Source organism: Embiotoca jacksoni, unplaced genomic scaffold (assembly GCF_022577435.1).
Source record: "Embiotoca jacksoni isolate LCO1_2020_lvr unplaced genomic scaffold, fEmbJac1.0.p SCAF_3, whole genome shotgun sequence".
Lineage (NCBI taxonomy): Eukaryota > Metazoa > Chordata > Actinopteri > Embiotocidae > Embiotoca > Embiotoca jacksoni.
The window spans coordinates 1,425,128-1,447,217 of NW_027185381.1; the positions used below are offsets into that span (position 1 = coordinate 1,425,128).

At 42.8% G+C, this 22,090-nt stretch overlaps 1 protein-coding gene across 1 annotated transcript in view; it reads left to right on the forward strand.

Annotated features, from left to right (window-relative positions):
* The first annotated feature begins 2,905 nt into the window (after positions 1-2,905).
* LOC138206039 (copine-8-like) overlaps positions 2,906-22,090 on the forward strand; it is a 71,741-nt gene continuing 52,556 nt past the window's right edge. Inside the window, exons 1-2 of the mRNA XM_069162486.1 lie at positions 2,906-3,172; positions 15,100-15,140. Of these exons, the coding sequence (XP_069018587.1) occupies positions 3,090-3,172; positions 15,100-15,140 (124 nt within the window). The 5' untranslated portion in view covers positions 2,906-3,089. The remainder of the gene's footprint in view (positions 3,173-15,099; positions 15,141-22,090) is intronic.

Genomic DNA, 22,090 nt, shown 5'->3' on the forward strand with positions numbered 1-22,090 from the left:
TCTGGGGATCCGTCACGCTGGTCCAGACTGAAGGAACTCAACAGCTTCTGGCTGAGCTGCTGTGGTTCTTCCCCCGGAGGTGAACCGCAGTGACCCGGGCGACCAATCCACTGCTCTCTGACGTGGTAAACATGATGTCTGCTGAGCAGCGTCAGGCAGGACGCACTAGTTAGTTACTAATTCTTCTTTGATTAGTTATCACTCTGAACGTAGACCGCGGGTTTAGGAAGTGACATTTGAATGATCTGATGGGTGATTACAGCACGACAAAACAAAGCAACATTTTCACTCGTAATACCTGCAGAGCTGCTGCTGTGGGACTGACATGGAAATACAAGAAGCAAACTCATCAAACTCTTCCACACATTTAGAGACATTTCGTTTTTTACGAGGACGATGAAAAGTCTTCTCTGCTGTAATTAAGGTTGCATTTTATGATCATATAACGGGCCACCTGTTTTTTTTTAATTGACTGATTATTCGTTTTGCCTGTAAAATAAAAGAAAAAGGGAAAATACCCTCATCACATTCTCTACCTGTCCATAAATAGGCCTAATCTTAATTAAAGTCTAGTTTCCAAATATGAACAAGAATTTCAGACATACAACGCATAAAAATCAGAAACAATACTGGAGGCTAGTATTGATTTAAATCACACAAAAATTATGATTATGCTGTAAACTGCAAACACTCCTTTGGCCACAGTTATAATTTAAAGACTCTACAGGTTACAAGACATGATAAAGTTGTACGAAGATATTCTTTTGCATGAACGTGTGTATATGGACGATCTTTGTTTTGGCGTGGGAGCGGTCAGGTGGGCGAGCGTTGTTGTCCGCAGGTTTTCGCTCCGCCCCAGCTCGTCCAAATATGGTCATTTCAGACCAAAACATTTATTTTTTAAATGGCGACGGTCACAATGCCCAATAAAAGCATCAGTAGGCGGGTCGTCTTGTGTTACCGGTAAACTCGCCTGACGAAGCCTGGGTGAGTAATTTAAGTAAAATATCAAGAATTGCAACGTTGACAGTAAAGTAATATTTTGACTTTATCAGCGAGCATGTCGGTACCTTCCTGGTTTTTAGAGAAATATCAACAACTTTACGGACTTTGTAGCAAAGTCTTCTCTAAGATTAGAACAGAATGATGGTAAGAAATAATCCGCTGCTGCAAAATGTATCTCAGCATCATTTGTGCTGCATGTTGGTGAGTCGTGTTTCAGCCCAGATCTCTTCACCGGAGGAGTGAACAGGTGTTTGACCCGCTGAATGAACTCTGTCAGTTTTCCTCTGACTAACGACAGCTGACAGCTGTTCCCATTTTTAGCTGCCAGGCCGTCGCTGGGGGGTTTAATCGGGTTTGTTTTGCTCGGGTGTTTTTTTTTTTCACTACAGTTCAATCACAATTTCATCATCAGAGCCTCTTTTTAACTTGTTGAAGGAAGCAGCTCGCTCCATGCGGCTGGAGAAGAAAGAAGAATGATCCACGTGTGTCCTGATTAATCCCGAATTACTGATGCTTTGTGTTTGGCTCTGTATTTAAGTCGTGCTGTTGTTTCATTACTTTTGAGTTGAACTCCAAACACTGATTATTACACTCCGTCCCACCCACAGGAAGAACTCAGCTGGCTGGCTCGTGAACAATCCTTCATATTTCAATACAGGGACCGACTACTTTCATTTTTTTCATCTCTTAAACCTTTTTATTCAAAAGAATAGGTTGTAAGGAAAATTAGCATTCGGATAATTTAACATTGTTCACTGACAAATTTCAAATAAGAATTGTCAGACGACTGCTGGGATAAAATATCATGAATTAAATGAATTTTGGTGCCTTTTTATATTAACAGTCAAATATTTCTGCTGTTCCACAAGAGTTTTAATTGGTTTTAAAAATGCATGAATCTCAGGAATCGATGATTTTATGGAGTGGTTGTTTTGTTAAAGTTATTAAACGAATGGTTTTTTTTTAGGTCTTTTTCTTTTAGTGCTGCGGATGACAACACAAACTGTCCTGAAAAATATTCTAAGTACAGTTGATATGATTTTTCAGTGGCAGATTAGTTTTTCTGGTCTTTCTTGATAAAAAAGACATAAACTAGATTGTCTGTTCACGACTGCGTGTATTCAATGTGACTTTACAGTCCTCAGTTATAGAAAAACAAAACAACTACTAACTAACAGCAGGACACACGTATTTAAACTGAATCAAACTACAGAAACGCTTAGAGCCGGTGTTACACTGAAATCTGTCCTCCATCACATCCTGTGACCTCCCCTCATATTTGAACCCGGACTAAACTGAACCAACACACCAAATCCCAGATTTCAGTGCAACACCAAACTGCTCCGGTGACTCACTGCCGCCCCCTAACGTACAAAGAGGAATTCAGAAATGGAGTTGAATTCTTCCAAATGACAGTTTTAAGGATTATTGTCACCTGAACACATCTGGGACCAGATGTTAGCCTCCACATCGGTCCCCAGTTCAAATACAAATGTGTAATTCACCCTCTCCGACTGATCCAACTTGGTAAAAAAGGTCTTCAGACATCTTCGTGGAGAGACTGCTGGATGTCTTTGTGACCTGAGGCTGCAGCTGCAGGTCTTTTCTGCTTCCAGCTGCTATTATCTCTCAATTCCAGACACCAGTCCAAAACAATGATGGTTTCCAACGTCATCCACAAAACTAGAACCCCGAACCAAAGGAGCATTTATCCTTCTGTCTCTGGTTCCTACAAATAGACGGGAGCTGTGATGTGTGTGTGTGTGTGTGTGTGTGTGTGTGTGTGTGTGTGTGTGTGTGTGTGTGTGTGTGTGTGTTCCCGCCCCTTTCACACCGTCCTCTTTCCTCCTGAGCACGAAGGCGCACACGCGACTCCGGCGCGCTGCAGCTTTGCGTCCGTGGTGGGTTTTTTTTCTCCGCCTCTCTCCGGTGCCTCGCGCTGCGCTTTCTGACAACAAACGTCTCGCTCCGTTGCCAAGGTTTCCTCTCTTCCTTCCTCCCCCTCCCGGTGTCTCGGCTCCTCTCATGCCGCCGTTAAGGCGCTGGATAGTTGTCGGTTTGTGATCGACCACAGCAGCAGCTCCATGAACATGGCGTGCATCGGGGACGCAGACCCCTTCACGGCTGCGATACCTGCCACCAAAGTGGAACTCACGGTTTCTTGTCGGTGAGTGTAAACTACTGCGGAGAAGCATGTTGGTATATGTCAGATATTACTCTGATATCTGACAGTTGACGGAGAGTTGGTCGCTGAGGACCGTGAACGCACCACAAACTCTCTTTCCGCTCGTTTTCTTCTCTGAAGTCCAGTTTACTATCAGAGATTTGAACCCGAGACGTATACTTTTGAGGATCACTTTTCTCTTTGGTTACAGTCGTGGAAGTTGGGTGATGATATTGCAGCTCACATTGGGAGGAAACAGGGGAATTCAGCTGCATGTTTGGAGGCACTTCGCCTCGGGATGAGCGCCAGATGGAGGTCAGAGTTGTCATGTCTTTACTCTGAGCGGTGATATATCTGCCACGCAGAGCTGTGGGAGTTTCACAGTAAATGACCACTGATGTCACTTTGTGTGGTGGTGGTGGTTGTGTGTGAGGATTTCCTGCAGGAAGGATGGATGAAAGATGCACAAGCACTTAGTTTGGTTCGCACTGAGGCGTTGGTGTTTTTTTAAACACAACCAACTATTCTCAGGATGAAACTTCTCATATGTGACCATTTCCTTTTTCATATCATGCATACTATGATTACTTTCTTGACTAAATAATTAAAACATGTAGTTATATATCAACCTGTGTCCCATCAGTCTGTGGTCTGGTCCACAACCAGATACCAGCTGATGCCAAGGATTGATTTGCAGATTATTTGATTGATTTATGATTTACTGTTTGATACTAAATTGGGGGGAAATTCCCGCCACAATTCCTAAAGTGGCATCTTTGTGTGGAGTTGCATTGAAAACAAGTCAAGATATTGTATTTCCAATCCCCGAGGACAAAAGGAAGCAGCACGTCTTTACTGCGGAGAACGTGAACCAGGGAACGTTTATTTCAACAATAAATAATCCAAATTTAATGTTCAGTCGATCGACATGACTATTTGATGAGTAGTTAAATGCACCTCTGTGATATCTAGAATATCTTCTATCTTCTGGAGGATTTTCTCCGTGTAACACGTCAGTGCAAAACGCCAAAGCACATTACCCACACCACATTACCATCAAAACTAAATCTGATCAGCTGAGCAACAGAATATTATATAAACAAGCAATTTACATAATCATTTAGTCATTTAAGACATCTCTGAAGCAAAAAATGTCAAACATTGTCTGTTTTCAGCTCCTCTGAAGTGATGATTCGCTGCTGTTTGTTTTTTATGGCAGAAACTAGAAATATCTGATAATCAAAGACTGTGTTGTGTTTCTTGTGTGTGTGTGAATCTTTTCTGGCTGTAAAACTGTGATGGTTATTTGTTTCCTGATATTCAGCTCAAGTGATCCATGTTTTTCCTCTAAATGTGTATTCGGTCACCCACATACCGTAAGAGCCTGCGCACTCGTGCAGTTTTTACATTTGACATGAACCAGATAGTATAAATGATCCAAATCATTTCTATTAGTCGACTAATTGCTTCAGCTTTAAAAGCCCCCAAAACATATTTGACAAAATCAAAATGCAACGTGATATAATTAAATGAAAAATGTCAAGATATTTTGGCAAAGCAACATTCAGGTTTAGATTCAGGCGCACACCTTGTTAGTTTGTCATTTTACCAGAAAACTAAGTCACCTGATTTGAGACGTTTACAGAAGAAAGAGTTAGACAGAATTATTTCTCCACTGAAAATCAGCTGTTGCTGGAAACTGAGCTGCAGTTTCAGTTTTGTGCCTAAAATAAAAGCCTGATAACGGTTGAACAGAAGAAGTCGGCCTGGTAATGACCTTAACGATGTGAAGATGTTTAGTTTAGGGACTTTGTATTCCTACAAAATGCTGTTCTTATCGAGGCCAACGTGATGTAGAAGCTCCGGCGGACAGTATAAATACTCCTGACTGTAAAAAGGCACCAGTTATTATAGAAGATGGAAAATGGACAAACTGCCCTGACATTTCATTAATGGTTGTACAGTGAAGGTGTTTTGAGTCACACAAGCATTAAGTAGTGTGTTTCTTTACTGTCAGATGTCACCATAAGGAACGTGAACATGTGGACGTGTGTTGCTCAATGTATGGAGGCCTGTGATAGACAAAATTACAAAAGTCTCTTTGGACAAAAGAAAGAATGGGGACATGAATGAAATCAGCTTCAGCAGAAGCTTCGGGTGACGATCGACAGAGGGGGAGTCGATATTGCAATCCAGCAGCGGTGCTCTGTCCGACCGTGTTCAGCCCAGTTCACCGGTTGAGAACGACGCAGAGGAAAGCTGCAGCAGCGTGAACGTCCCGTCTCAGCTCGACTCCGACGCTCAGACCGCGGTGGGCCGTTTGAGAGCGAGAGGAGACACCGACACCGACTCCTCTAAACTGTGGATGGTTGGAAAAAGACGGAAGAAAGTGACAGGACATCAGAGGTGTGCTGTCTGTGTTCCCCAGGTCACTGCAGGGTTGAGCTGCTGTGGTCATGTGTGCACTCGCCAGTTATTTGTCTAAAAATGATGTATTTTCACTCGATATTAATGCCAATAGAAATAATAATCGCAGAACATTATTAAAACAATGTTTTTCTGAATGGACTTCCACTAGTAGGTACAGGTGTAGTTAAACTCCATCATACTCTTATTGGTCCGGTTTATCAATACTCGAGTTTGTTTTCATGAATTAAAGTAACTGAAATGAGACGGGCCGGTCCTCGTTCAGGGTCAGGTGACCTTCAGGTGGCCTGGTCGGGTCAGGCTAATGAATTGACGCTAACTTGGGCGCTAACCCTGTGACTTTAACCAGCCTACCTCCGTTACACACTCTTTCTCTGCTTTCTCTTGTTTTCAACCTTTTTTTTTTTCTCTCATGTTTTCGCTATTCCTCTAGAAACGCAGCTGTTGTAAAACTTCACTATCTTTATGTTTTTAGTCGCTACGAATGATGTCCAGCGCCAAAAAAAGCCTGAAAAGTTGTTGGCGATGCTTCAGTACAAGGAGATGTTACAGCGTCTCGTCTGGTTGCTTTGGTGGAAGCTGGCAGGTTTTGAACGTTGCCTACCGGACGACTTGCGAGTATCAAATCTCTGGTGCTAACTGGCCCTCACAGTTTTTGCTTGTTGTGCCAATTAACTGCAACTTGGTGATTAAGTCCTGGCAGATAGTTTTGATTTAATGTGTCTGATGTTTTTGAGATTTCTGTATCTTGCGGTGGTGAATGCGGTTTGATTTTTTTGGGAACAAAGGCATCACAGAATAACAATTGAAAACTCAACAGCAGCAAGTCTGTCCAGAATAATGACTTTTTCACTCGGTAGTCGCACAACAATTTTCATTGGTGCTATTTCTGCAGTAAAAAGAGACTCAAGTGTCCACAGGGACTTCTGAAGAGAAACCGGGACATTGGAGAGCAGCAAAAATCGATTAACTTTCTTTATATTGGATTTGTGACATATCTCAACACATGGGAGTTGGACTATACGTTGTTGTTGTTTATATGGATTTTTGGGCGAACGGATGCAGATGAGGCAGAAAGTAGGACCAAGGAAGTGAATGTTAAAGGCCAGAGATCTGTCATGAAGGGGATCTCTGTTGATCTTGCACCTCAAAATCAGTTGACTCTTCATCAGGAGGTGAAACAGGTCTTCAGTGACTCTGGAAGATCTTATCAAAGCTTAGAAAGTATTGCTTTCTTGATTTATGGCGTTCTAACTTTAACAGAAAAGCTGCACTACAAACTGGAGATGTGAAGACATGAATGATTACCAGGATTATTGAAATAATTGATTTGCATCATGGGAAATGTAGGATGGTGTTGGATTTGGTTACAGCTGCAACAGACTTTAAGTCACAGTCTGGAGACTCTGTTCACATTAAGGTTTGGTCGCCACTCTAATGCAGCGAACCAATCAGTGACCCGTGATGGTTGACTGGTGCGAGGACATTGAGGTCAAACATATGTTTTAAAATAATGTTCCAATAATCGTCGAGCTCGATGAAGCGATACGAACAGTTGTAGCGATGCCAGCATATAGCGATGATTTAAAGCTGAAGCAAGATCAATGCTCCTTGTATCCTTACATTTATTCTATATAAAGTTTGCAATGGGGAGTTACTGAGATGGAGTTGCACTCTTCTCTCATTGGATGAGAGTCTTTATTGTTTACAGCTGATTGGTTAAAGGCTGCTCCAATAGTTTCAAAATGAACCTGTTGGGATGCAACGACTAGAAACAATCTTCAATGGGGTGTCACCAGAGGCATCTATTCAGTGTTTTTGGGATCTGGTAACACCAGACTAAATACAGATATCAGGAAAATATCCGATATCAAAAGTCCTGTTTTGTCCAACCAACATCTAAAACAATCCTGAACAATCATTCAGTGAATCTTTGTGGTTGTAATCGGTTTCACTGAATGCACTTCCAGTTGTAACCAATCAGTAACCATCAGTGATGTCATCATCTATCAGTGATGTCATCATCCATCAGTGATGTCATTGTTGGATTGTGAACGTTATGAATCCTCCAGTTCAGAATTCTGTCCGTCACCATCTTTGCTAGTTCGGAGCGGTTTGGAGCAGGAAGTGACCATATTTGGACGAGCTGGGGGAGGAGCCAGCGGTGGATCTGACCGATCTGATTGGAAACCTGACGATACTACGTCCCGCCCACCGATAGCTGTAACCTGACTGCACCACAGGCCTGTCAATCAAACAGACACGCCCCCAAAACCAGGTCTTCTTGAATCTTCTTTTCTAATGAATGAGGGATTATTTTCAGATGGACCTCCAGAAAACTAATAAGAAGGAGTGACTTTAGCTAACAACACCGAGATAACTGATGGACACATTTTATTCACTTTGGATTTGATGAGAGAAGTTGAATGGGAGTCTATGGAGCCGGAGGCTTTTTGGAGCCGACCTCTAGTGGCACTCGCTGGTATTGCAGCTGAAGACACTTCTGGATCGGAACCATTTTACAGACCTGAAGCTACGAACTCTTTTATATAAAGTCTGTGGTTGTAATGTTTATGCCAGTATACTACTTTGCAGCAACATCCATTGCATTAATGTGATTGTTACCACGTGTTCAAGCTCTTCTAGCTGCCCGGGTTGACACCTTTGACAGCTACACCAAAACAAAACTGTGTGCGGTGGGATTTTCCCACTTTGGTGTCGCTGTTTTTGGACAACGCCGCTGAGCCACTCAGTCCAGATGGATCCCTTGCTGGAGTGAAAGCCCTCATTCACTCAATAAATCCAAACCGTCTCTGGTCTCATCGTTTGTGTCTTCAAGCAGCCGAACTGACAGACTGATTAACTCGAGGCCAATACGGCGTGTTGGTGAGTGGACGATCCCTCCGTCTGCGTATCACGCCGGATCGTAAGGCCACGATGAAATCCGCACATGCAGCTTGATGTGTTTAACTGTCTCCAGTCCAGAAGGAGCACGGCAGGCCTACAGCGCTGACGACCAGAAGAAGCAGTCGGTCTGTGTGGGAATGTTTGTGTTCACAGCTGTCTTCTGATCTAAGTGGTCCACAGCGGAGAGATAGCCGTGACCTTTGGGCACAAAAGGTAGGAAGTGTATCCCGTGGAAGAATTGAGGCGCTGCGATGTGGCTGTATTGAAGCCGGACGCCGACCTGCTGGGAGGCCGGTCGATGTGTCACAGCCGATGTGGCACTCTCCACGAGGAAGGTGAAGAAAGAGACAGAAAGACTTATTGGAGCAGAGAAGGAACCCGGAGAGTGCAGATTCCTTCTGTGTCACTTCTGCACACAAACGGCCGTCACGACTGTATTAATGAGCGCGTTTATTAGGCAGCAATTATAGCAATCATACAAAAAACAAATGGAACAAAATATCCCACAAGACAAAATGATATATAATTCAGAGGTTTTTTTTTTAAATTTTCACAAACAGTAACATTTCTAATATAACAGAATATTATATTTTTTATATTGACACTAACGTGAATTGTTTGGTGCTCACCATCTTGCAGTGGTGCATTTTGGAGGGAAACGGCAAGTTTCATTTTACAGCAGCAGGGCCGAGTACACGTGGAACATCTAAGTAGAAATTTCATATTTCAAGCTTTGTTGCTGAATAATGAAATTTAACCAAGTAGTAAACATGCAGATCTTATGCAGTGATTTATTTATTGCTGTATTAGGTCACCGGGTGAACAGATTTTTGCTATTAATATATCTTTCAATATTCTCAAATATGTTTGTTTTCCTTAAGCCTGTCAAACTGCTGTTTTCAGTTCATTTAGTTAATCATCTGATGAACACAGGACTGAAATGACCTGAAAACTGAATGAAATGAGTTGAAAAGAAACATCCTGCTGCACCGTGCAGCTCTGCTCGCTAAATCCTTCACAACTCAGGTGGAACAGAGCAAAGAGCATAAAACCAACAGATCCAGTCGGCCTCAGCTGGCGACTCCAAACCGGCAGTGGCTGCATTAATGAGTTTCTTGAAGCAGTTATTTAGTCTAATTAAGGCACCAGGCAGCCACCGTAGCTTCACCTGGTTACCTCCGAGAGACGACATGCCTCCATCACATTACCAGCGGCCTCACCTCCTACCCCTCCCTCCCCCCATGCTCTTCTGCTTTCATCTTTTGCATTGCCTCTTTCCTGCATCTCTGTGATCGCTGTGGACAGATCTCATGTTGATTAGTGTTCAGTGATTGATGCCTTTCTACTGAAGACAATATGGGATTTTTATGCAGATTTATGTCAAATTTTGAGCTAAATAAAATGAGACTTTCAGAGCTAGTAAATACATTCTAAAATATGGTATGAAGAGTGAAAGTCCATCAAAATCCTCTTCAGATAATATACACATGAAATCTGGATGAATGGATATGAGGGAGTGTTTTTTTAAAAGTGCATTTACAATGATTTTCTGGCCCTGAAAAATGAGGCCAACACACAAGTGCCTTAAACTGCAAAACCATGGAGTGCCACTAGAGGTCTGCTCCAAAAAGTGCCAGTTTCCATAGACTCCCATTCAACTTCTCATAAAATAAAGGTTATAAGTTAATGCAAATGGTACCCACATTTTCTGTGTCATTTGCCAAATTCTCTCTTCCAGATTAGTTTTCTGGAGGTCCATCTGAAAATAATCCCGTCACTAATTATAGAATACAATTTTCTTTTTAAGTGTTTTTGGGGGCGTGTCTGTTTGATTGACAGGCTTGTGGTGCAGTCAGGTTACAGCTATTACTGCTGGTTGCTGCTTGGTAGGAGCGCTTGTTTTGAAGTTGCTGATGTGCCGAATAAAAATGTGGCATAATTGTTGTCATTCAAAAATGATATTGCGTAGACACGTGAATCAAGATCGGGATTTTATAATAATAATTGTACAGCTGTAGTATCGTTTACATAGTTAATCACATGTTGCTTTTAGAGTTATTATTGCAATCACTTAGTAAAATGTAGGCGGACTGCTGGTGTCTTTGGTTTCTCCCAGTGAGGCAGCATGCCTTTAGTTCATTATTGGATGCACAACAGTTTCCCCTGATGACACACAAGCAAACACAGAGACTCTGAGAAAATCGTGGAGAGTTAAGAGCGTCTCAGGTGCTTCAGAGGTGCATTGATAAGACCAGCGGCGTGTTTTCCCCAGTCTCAATTGACCGTATTGATCCGGTGTTGTGCTGATCATTACTGTGTTCATAGATGGAACCTCTTTATTTGCTGATTTATTGCTCCACAGACAACTGCCACTCTAGCAGTAAGTAAAACTGCACGCTGGCTTGCAGGGCTAAATGTCAAGCTCATGGCCTTATGTGCGGTTATGCGATGGGAGTAACCGCCCACGCTTCAGCTGGAAGCTCGCTGGGTTTAACAAGCAAGAAGGCGAGAAGATTTTTCATGCTGGGAAAGTTTTCTCGCCATTGTTGGAATGAAGAGAGTGAAGGCTGCCGGGAAACTCAGCCACGGTTGATGCTTCACTCCCATTGGGGCCATGCAGGCGTAAAATGTATCATCCATCCAGCTCATAACGTGTTTAAGTAGTTGAATGGTGAGACTGAGTGAAATTAATTTAAATTTGAATTTACACAAAAACACAATGAATTTCTGAAACTCTGTTCGCGTCATATCGTGCGGAAATGAATGGAAACTAATGCCTAAATATCAGAAGAACCGTTTGTAAATTGTGAGCAGAAATTAATTGTTTATTCAGTTGATAACGAATAAAAAATCTTGCAAAAAGTATGATCCTTTAAGCTCCACTCACTATGAAACACTGGTACACATATAATGTCTCATTTATGATGCCAGTAAAGTTAAACGCAAAAGTTTGACACTGCTGCGTAAGTACAATATTTAGTAGATTTAGATAGTAGTAGTAGTAGGAGCGGTTGTAGTACCTTATATAAGCTTTTTTCAAATGTTATTTTTTTACTTCAAAAAAATGATTAAAACAATGTGTGGCGTGTGAAAAAGTTTGGCATCTTTGTACACGTGTACGATACTGTTTTTGTTTTTCTAGGTCGATACTGATTAGCCTGGCTACACCCACTGAATTCTTTCAGCTTCAGTTGTCACTGTGTCCACAGTGTTGAAACCCTGAGGAGGGTTTCTGTTCTTTACAAGAGTAAAGTCTGAGTGCACAACATACGTCAATGTGATTGGTTAAAGGCGGCTCCAGTAGTTTCAAAATGAACCCAAGGTCTTCGCACATAAGGACTGGAAACAATCCCAAGTGGAGTATTTCCAGACTATTGTGCAGTAAATTTGGGTCCTTTAATACCAGACTAGAAACCGATATCACAAATATTCTGATACCCAAATGTGGTCATCAAACACTTGTGATAAAGATGTATATTGGCAGTAGTTTACTGTTTAATAGTAAACTTAATTGTCCAACATTGGTGCATTGAATCAGTGAATTTCACTGGGAATATTGTAATTATAAATAATTCTAAATTACAAAAGAAAAAAAACTAACTATGGCAATTTCTAGATGATTCTGAGCATCTTTTTCTAGATTTCTGTTCTGTAAAAAAATAAAATAATTGCATATCAGACAACATATGTGTTGATGCGGATATAGCTGAAAGATCGGATGATAAAATCTGATTTTCCTGCAAACACCATTTCTCACTGCAGGTGTCAGGTGATTGCTTTTACATCAAATTATTTTAGATTAAAACATTTTTTTTTTAATAAAAGTCTATATGCACATTGTCCTTTAAAAACATTGGGTTTTTAAAAAAAAAAAATTGCATTTTACATATAACATAAAGCTATAAATAATATTTAGAAAACACAACTAAGCATTGTTAGAATGATATGCACAGAAAATGCAAAATACCTGCTGTATTCATCATTTGAAATAGAATATAAGGTGATTTCTAGCTTTCTCACTCCTGCTGAGATGAAATCCTTCTTTTTCTTTTTGTCTGGTTTCAACCATCTGAGGGCGAGCACATCTATTCCCTTTTTTTCAAGAACACATCTCAAAGAATTTGCTCTCAGTTGCTCTCAGAGATGGAAGTCCCCCTCCAGCTCCTCCCATACCGGTATTTAAGGCTCCAGCTGCCATGTTTAGGTGGCTGTGATGTAACTGTTGGGATTTCAAATGTAATTCTGGTGTCGAGGAGGGACCGCCGTCGTAAATGTTTAATGAACTACGAGGCACTCTGCTCGGACCGCCCAGACGTTTCGAGGCCGCCTGCAGAGGAAAAGGTCTTTTTAAAGAGTCGCCCATCTCTTTCAGGTGGAAGCCCTCGGGTGCACATGAATCATAGGGAGGTTACCATATCCAGAGAAGTGTGTGTGCACTTCTGCAAACACACATGCACTTACAGTTGCGTGCTGTCTTTCATACTTCCTTTTCCTCTTTCCTTCACTCCTTCGTGTTCCTCTCCTCCACTCGTGCTCCTCTGGGAGTTGCCTGGGTACAGTATTTCTCTTTATTGGACATCTATCCCATTTGGCAGGCGAAGTCGCCCACTTCTCACTCCTACACAACCTCTCAGCCAGCCAGAAAACACAGCCCCGATATGAGTGGGCTCAGTTCCATCGCTTATTATCATTTATTTAAGGTCTTAAAGTTGGGGATGGGCCGGTGGGCGTGGCCTGACAGCGAAGCAGCCGAGCGTGGCGTTTTACCATCTGGGCCACACTGGGATCAGCACAACACGAGTGCCTGATCCAGATACATCACGAGCCATCAACGGCTTGAAGACGCTGGCTGCTTGTCAGACAGGACAGGACGGGGGACAGAGTGCTCGCCCTGCAGGCAGCATGATAGCAGGAGCCTCTCTCCCCACTCTAACCCGTTTTTTTTATTCCCTGTCAGCAGTGCACAATATGGACAAAGTCATGCTGCTGGGATTGTTGCAGCTTAAAGTGATACTCCACTATTAGGACATCAAAATATAGCCTGCTAATGTGGATTTAAAAACGTCTGTGAAAAGTTTGTAGTTTCTCACAGACAAGAAGGCTGAAGTCAACTTTAACTTATGTCAGTTTCAACGGGTTTCATTGATGACCAGGTTTCACAGTGGATAAAATGAGTCCAACGAGCAGGAAGTGACCATATTTGGACGAGCTGGGGGAGGAGCCAGCGGTGGATCTGACCGATCTGATTGGAAACCTGACGACACAACGTCCCGCCCACCGATAGCTGTAACCTTACTGCACCACAGGCCTGTCAATCAAACAGACATGCCCCCAAAAACAGGTCTTCTTGAATCTTCTTTTCTAATGAATGAGGGATTATTTTCAGATGGACCTCCAGAAAACTAATAAGAAGGAGTGACTTTAGCTAACAACACCAAGATAACTGATGGACACATTTTATTCACTTTGGATTTGATGAGAGAAGTTGAATGGGAGTCTATGGAGCCGGAGGCTTTTTGGAGCCGACCTCTAGTGGCACTCGCTGGTATTGCAGCTGAAGACACTTCTGGATCAGAACCATTTTACAGACCTGAAGCTACGAACTCTTATCCACACTATATCCAGTCTGTTTTTTTCATGAGTTGTTTTTTGTTCCTTAAACCCAACCACATGTTTTTGCTAAAAAGTTTCATTTTCATCCTTTAGCATTGCAAACTGGATTCAGTTTTTAAGTGTCTTCCATTATCAAAGAGTCTTTTGATTTAAAATGTAATTTAATAGAGTGCAGCTATAAATTGAACGTGTGTATTATCTTTTGATGTGCTGTAAAATACTGACGTTATTAAGCTTTCTGTGTTCGCTCTCTGAAAGCTCTACGGAGGTCTAATGTAACATTTGGCGGGAGTGCAGGCTGAGTGACAGACTGAAGGGTTCACTTCAGCCCGCCGGGACGTTGTTGGACTTCTGGCTACCTCCTCCTGAGCCCTGGTCACTGTAAGCAAACGATAAACCACAACGGCCCGTCACTGGTGATGACGTAACAGCCCAGGTCTCCCTCTTCCTTTCGCCCGAGCTGCAATTCATTTATTTTTTTCCTGCTCTCTGGTCTCAGGCAGCTGCGACATCTTTATGTGCATATTTAATTCCTTCAGAGCGGTATAACCTCGGAGTACCTCAGCAGTGCCGAGCATCTGCTCCGTGATGGGACTCTTTGGTGCATTTATCCCTCCCCATGCAAAGAGCAGAGACTGGAGTGTCATGTAAATTTGATGGCAGCCTCCGCTGTTGCTTCTGCCACCGAGGGAGCGCAAAAAAAGTGAAAAATAGTTCCTCTCCTCTGCTGTTTTCTCCAAGTTTTAAAAATAAATGGGCTCCACTTTAAGGTTGATTTTATAGTCTGCTTAATGTTGCTGCCGGGATGACTGGATGAAATGGCTTTTGTTAATCAAGTCAGAAGAGGATTATGGGTAAACAAGTTGTCAGTGTCACTGAGGGAGCTAATTAGGGGAGTTTTAATGATGTATTGTAGTTGCACTTTCTTTGTTGAGCTGTCATTAATTTCTGTCAATGTGTTTCTTTGTTTTCTTGTTTTTCAGAAACCTGCTAGATAGAGACACGTTTTCCAAGTCTGATCCAAGTAAGCCTGTCTTTCATCTCTCTCTCACACACACACACACACACACACACACACACACACACACACACACAAAATCTACCACTGCACATGCACATGGACACGTGGACATTAAATTCTGCAGACAAACAGAAATATCCACAGACAAACATCCACCACATGCAGGCAGATTATAACTGTACAAACACAGGCTTGCATGCACTACACACACACACACACACACACACACACACACACACGTACGCCGCCTGTGTGATTCAGTAGACATTTGCATATGTCAGGGGTCGTATTCATCACTGTTCTCTGTTCCCAGTGTGAGTGAGGGGAACCGGATCATCTTTACACACAAACCAGCCACTTCCATCCTACAGATTAAAAGCCCCCCCCCCCTCCTCCCACACACACACACACACACACACATACACTTGCTTGACAGCAGGGGTTCAATTTGGCGACTGGTCCAGTGGTTTTTAAAGGCCCAGTCTGCTCTCCAACAGTAATTCGCTTCAATAGAGAAACATAAAACGTTGGTTTAAACTTTTTCCTTGTAAATAAACTGAGTTCTCATTTTGGAGAATGAGTTTGTGTTTTAACATGTAAACACAGCGGCTCGGTGTCAGACCTTAATACTTTTATCATACAGAATAAATTGTGTTGTCACACCGTCAAAAAAACTGATTATAACAGCCTGAACCAACAGACATGATGCGTCATGAAGGTCTCAGTTGAAGAGAACCTTTTCTCATTAAGTACTTCTACAATGTGTTTGTAACATTTAACATGAAAAAGCTCCTCAATTATATAGATGGAAAAGAGAAAGAAGAATGTTTTCACCTTCAGTTGAGGAGCATTAATCACACCTCTGGGATTGATGTCACCCCCTGCGCACCTTTGAATGCTGCTCACCTTCACACTCACCCACTCTGGACCAGCTGAGCAGGAAGAAGGTTATACAAACCAACATTTATTAAACTATCTTTACACGAGTAAAGTGGTGGAACATTAAAGTGTGTGCCTACGACCACCTCTCTGATCACCTCTGCACATCGTGTACGAGCTACCATCAAAAAGATCAGACTTGTTCCTGTTTCGCATGAATGGAGAACACAAACATCATCCATCAGTGATGTCTCCAGACCATCAGTGATGTCATCGTTGGTTTGTGAACGTTATGAATCCTCCAGTTCAGATTCTGTCCGTCACCATCTTTGTTAGTTCGGAGCGGTTTGGAGCAGGAAGTGACCATATTTGGACGAGCTGGGGGAGGAGCCAGCGGTGGATCTGACCGATCTGATTGGAAACCTGACGATACTACATCCCGCCCACCGATAGCTGTAACCTGACTGCACCACAGGCCTGTCAATCAAACAGACACGCCCCCAAAAACAGGTCTTCTTGAATCTTCTTTTCTAATGAATGAGGGATTATTTTCAGATGGACCTCCAGAAAACTAAGAAGAAGGAGTGACTTTAGCTAACAACACCGAGATAACTGATGGACACATTTTATTCACTTTGGATTTGATGAGAGAAGTTGAATGGGAGTCTATGGAGCCGGAGGCTTTTTGGAGCCGACCTCTAGTGGCACTCGCTGGTATTGCAGCTGAAGACACTTCTGGATCAGAACCATTTTACAGACCTGAAGCTACGAACTCTTTTATATCCAGACTGTTTTTTTCATGAGTTGTTTTTTGTTCCTTAAACCCAACAATACGTTTTTGCTAAAATTTTCATTTTCATCCTCCACAAGAAAATGTGTAACTTTCACGCCTAAACAGCGCAGAGCGTGGCTATCTCACGTTTTGGTGATATTGCAGTTTAAGGCACTTCTTTCAGACCTGAAAGCTACGTCCACTTTTATATCTGGTCTATGAATGTGCAGCAGAGTGATGTGCATGGAGCAGGAAGTCTAAGTTACGTCACTTGGTCACCATCAGTACCTGACTTGCACACGTCTTTGTGAACACTGCAACATGCACATTTGCAATTCTACTCTGGACTTGAAAACTGAGCGCACAACAAATTTTGTGCCCACCCCTTTTGGGAACAGGATGAAGTTGCAGGGAGCCGAATGTGGCAGTTAGGGATGATGGGGAGCTACGCTTGTTTAGTTGCGGTTGAAAAACTTGTTGGAGAACCAAACTGCCACTTTAGGTTGTTTCCTCTGAATGTTTTTTCCTCAGAACTTCACAGTAGAACTCGGTGTTAACAGTCTGAACCTGAAGGACGATTTCATGGTGCACAACCTTGCACACGTCAAGGAAACGTCCCGGTTGGTCTCCTGACTCGACGCTCTTTTTACGGTCGAGGAAAGTGATGTTCTGCCCTTCTAGAAATGTGAACGCCTCCTACTACACCTCATTTGGCTCGTTGCTTTCTGAAGCACTTCGAGGGTTTCCTTTTTTTCCTGAGTTTGACACAAAATCCACGGTGACATGTGACGTAACTCTGAATACTTCCTCATGAAGGTTACTGCTTCCCCATGCTACGTGCTCATTACTCAACTTTTTAATCAGACCTAGAAAATTGTGACAGACGACTGCGTAATGATTGGTGTGAATGTCTGTAAGAGAAATAATATATGAACGTGATCGACAAATCTGACAGTCACAGTCTCATAAGACAAATACGTTGTTTGTCTGATTTAGTAATTATTTGTTGATCAATAGTTTCTGATTTCAGTCGGGCTACTGTTAGATCACCTTATTGAGTTCCTGTATGGCTGCTTGTCTCCAGAAGATATTAAGAATTTAAGCAGCTTCGAAGCTCTTTTTAATTAGTAAAATCAAGATTTGCCTCGCAGCCCTTTAATTGCAAATTCAAATGGATTCATGCCAGACTAAATGCTGAGAACAGATCCTGTCATCCTCACACACGGCCCACGTGCACCGGCCCGCCCGAGGATGGTAGGAGTTCCTCGGTGTTTTTTGTCTGTCATTCCTGCTTTGTTTTCCGGAACAAATTGTGACAGTCCTGTCAGATAGCAGCTCTCCGAAAAAAACACGATTGGAGGAAAACACTTTGAGGTGTATTAAAATTATGAAGTATCTTACTCGCCCTCTATTTATCCACGGTTTGTTTAGTGCTCATTTTTTTAGCATCACCTTTCTCGAAAACCTGAATATTCAACGCTTTGCCACCTGAGTGCCGCGAGTGCAACCCGGCGGCAGTCTTAGTCTTTGGTCGGTTGTGTGTGAACTCATAATTGATGAGCTCCCAGAATTTGCGGATTGGACCTTTAAATGTCAGACGGTGGGAAAGGAGGATGAGCATCCCTGCCCGCCCCAACGTTTATGCAAGGAGGCACTTGTGCTGCGTCCATGTCTCTGCTCTGCTGACAGCACTGGCCCCAGTCACACAGCATTAGACCGCCTCAGCAGAGCCGCGCACACACACTCGCGCACACACACTCTCACACACACTCTCACACACACTCTCACACACACTCTCACACACACTCGCGCACACACTCGCGCACACACACTCTCACACACACAAAAGCGCACACATACAGGGCCTCAGGCAAGCTCACGTACCATATTCATATTAGCCTATAAAGCTGAACAACAATCCAGTGTTTCTCTTTTTTTGTGCGTGTTTGTGTGCTTACACGTGTGTGTGTGTGTGTGTGTGTGTGTGTGTGTGTGTGTGTGTGTGTGTGTGTGTGTGTGTGTGTGTGTGTTGTGCATGAATGTGGACGTGCTTTGATCAGTGTGCTTCAGCAGATTGGAAAAGGGCATTAAGCAGACACGAACATTATCAAAGTACGCGCCGTCGCTATCTCCCACATTCAAAACGGAGATGTTGTTAGCAGCATCATCATCCTCAGCCCGACGAGCAGGACGAGTTGAAAGTGCAGCGGCACCGACGGGCGAGGGTGCGTTGCTATTTACAGGCGTGTGATTGATGTATCGCTTTTTTCTCCCGTACAATAACGCAGAGACCATGTGTCATCCGACGCTTCACGGCAAGATTAAAGGCCGGCTGTATATCCGGCCAGCTGAGTGCCAGCTGGCTGCACACCACCCACAATGCAACGTATACGGCACGCAGAGCGGCGGTCGGCCAGAACCCGGCTCGACCGCCGCTCTGCGCACTGAGCACTCTGAGCACTTCTGCAGGGTGAAAAAACATCAGTAATAATATAGTGCAACTTCAGCCCTCCTCTAAAAGATGAAATGTCTTTTTTTTGGGGTGTAAAAAGTGGGTTTGAAACTGTCACGGCTGCTAATGAAGCCATGAATAAATCAGTCAATTCATCTGTTGGTGGCAGCTCATACATTAACTCAGGCATAAATTTACAATTAATTAATGCTGCTGTTAATGTTGAAGGTGTTTCCTCCCTAATCAGATGTGACATGATCGACTCAACTACATTTTTTCTTTCACGGAGCTCTCAGAGCGTCTCGTCTCTGATGTGGTTGGTTTTTTTTGTGTGCCAGGCTGACAGCACCTTTTTATTTTAGAGTTCATAAGTGGATTTACCTTTTGGCCTCAATAAGCTTCTTCCCTGTAGATAAAATATAAATTCCCGCCTTCATCCTTAAAGCTTGTCAGAATTGATCTTCTTGCTTTTCTGTGCAAATAGACGGTTTGAAGTCAGAAACGGTAAAGAAACATTTCAATTGCTTTTTTTTTTTTGTCTCTACTGTGAGAAAATTAAAGGTGATTTAACCATAAATCAGACGCTGAACATGTGACAGTTGTGTTGGAAGACCGTGAAGGCGGTCACAAGCAGTCCTACAAAAACATGGCATAACCGTGGTGAAATAAAAACCAACCAGCGTCGCTGTTGTAAACCTGCGATCATCTGAGCTCCACTGAACTCCTCAACCAGTTCACCAGCGCCTCCGTGGAGCCCCCCGGGGGGTCTGCAGGCCAGGCGGACCATCTTAGTGGTTTCTGAGCACTCAACATAAGCTGACAGGCTTGAATCTGCTGCTTTCGTAGCTTTACTTTTTTTTTGTGCGCGTGTGCAACCAAACAGGACAAGGACAGGCAGAGGTTGCTGTTGTGGCCTTTTAGAGCTGAGGATCATTGTTACTCAGGTGGAATGGGTTGGAAACGGGTTCCTCTCTCCGCCTCCCTCCAGAGGTGTGTTTTCAGATGGTTCCTAGAGGATGAAGCTCCGGTCAGAGCGGTGAACAGCCGCCAATCAAAAACAGGAGTTTGTGTGTTTTGGGTTGGTTAATGTAAGCCTTCTCAGCAGGTTCGGGTAGCTGGGTTACAGCACTCATCTTTATTTCAGAGCTAATCTATGTGGTGCAAGTTTCCTCTGTAAATCTATCTCTTTTTATTTTCTTCAAACAAAACAGGTTAACGGACAAATTAGCAGGTTAGCAGCAGCTTTGTTGGTTCCCCGTCAGTTATTGGATGGAGATATTCAGTAACAACTTATTTCTCGCTATGTTACTGTAAGTCCAATAAAAGCCCAATAAAATATGTGCATTTTTAAACCCAGCCGACCTGAACGTGGGGACAGAGGACGCTCGGCTGCTCATCACCAGTCGTCCCGGCTGCAGATCTCCTGATGAGACAACTGTGACAAGAGCAGCTGATTTGGAGAATAATCCACGCGTGACATAAAACTGTAATGAAACCAAATGTAGGCGACACATTTCCTTTAATGTTATATAATTTACATCACAATAATTTCCTTCATTATTGCTGTGAGGGAATTTGTGGCATTTTGTATCAATGTATTTCTGGGGAAGTTTATCTGGTCACCTGTTTGCTACACCTGTTGTTTGTATGTGTAACGACAGCTGCTGACCACATCACCAGACCCTCCACCCGGTGCAAACATCCAGCCCCTCCCCCAACCCCCCCAGCCCCCCCTCCCAATACATGACATATCACCAATGACAGGGAATAAGGTCATTGAACAAACAAATTAGCATTTCCCAGCACGCCTTCTTCCTTTTGTAACTTTAAAGAATGAAGTAACCAAATTAAATGGGTCAAACTGATGTTTCAAAATAATATTCATTTTAATAAAAACATGACATTTTTACTTAATCTGTGTTATATAAGCTGAATACGTTATCTAACTAAGTTATTGCTTTTTCTTGGACTTAAAACACAGGTCTTTGCAACCTGGTATCCCGGCAAAGCATGAAATAGCCACGCCGGTCCACTACAGCAAAACGTGAGATAGACACGCTTTGGGCCGTCTAGGCGTGGAAGTTACACGTTTTGAAAGCATGAAACTTCCATCCACGTAAATGTCACGAGATCATGTAATTGAAGTCAGAGGCAACAAAATATATTTTTTAGCAGTATTAAGAGGAAGGCGGGATGGCTTGGTGTTAATAGTCCCAGACTACCACGATGAGGTTTGAATACGGAAGTGACAGCATTTTTGTTCAGTTGTTTTTTGTTTGCTAACCTTTCACAAGTTAGTTTTCCTGTAAAGCACATGACACGACGCATGCAGTAGGTTTCATTTTCGTCCACTACAGGAAACCGCGTAACTTTCCCTCCTAGACAGCCCAAAGCGTGGCTATTTCACATTTTGCTGTAGTTTTGACCGGCGTGTCTATTTCACGTTTTGCCATGATTCTGGGTTGGTTGAGAGGTCTGTGTTTGTCCCATCGAACCACGTCCGACCTCTACCATACACAGACTTTACCAATCTTTATACTTCATCACATGACCTCCTTCTTTGACCCGGGTCATTCATGCGTGTACTTTTCACGCCTAAACGCCAAGGCGAAGCAAAACGTGACACTGACAGAGTATTCTTTTGTGGACAGATAACCGGCTGAATAATGACTGAAATACAGGAGCATGTGACTTATTTCATAATACTACAAAATGTAGTTTACATCAAAAGACAACCAGGTAATCTAATTAAGAAAGACCCGAGTTAGTAAGAAGAGAGATAAGACACAATTTAACGACATTTTGTTTTCACATAATAAAGATAAAATCCTGAACTTTAATGAACAGTCT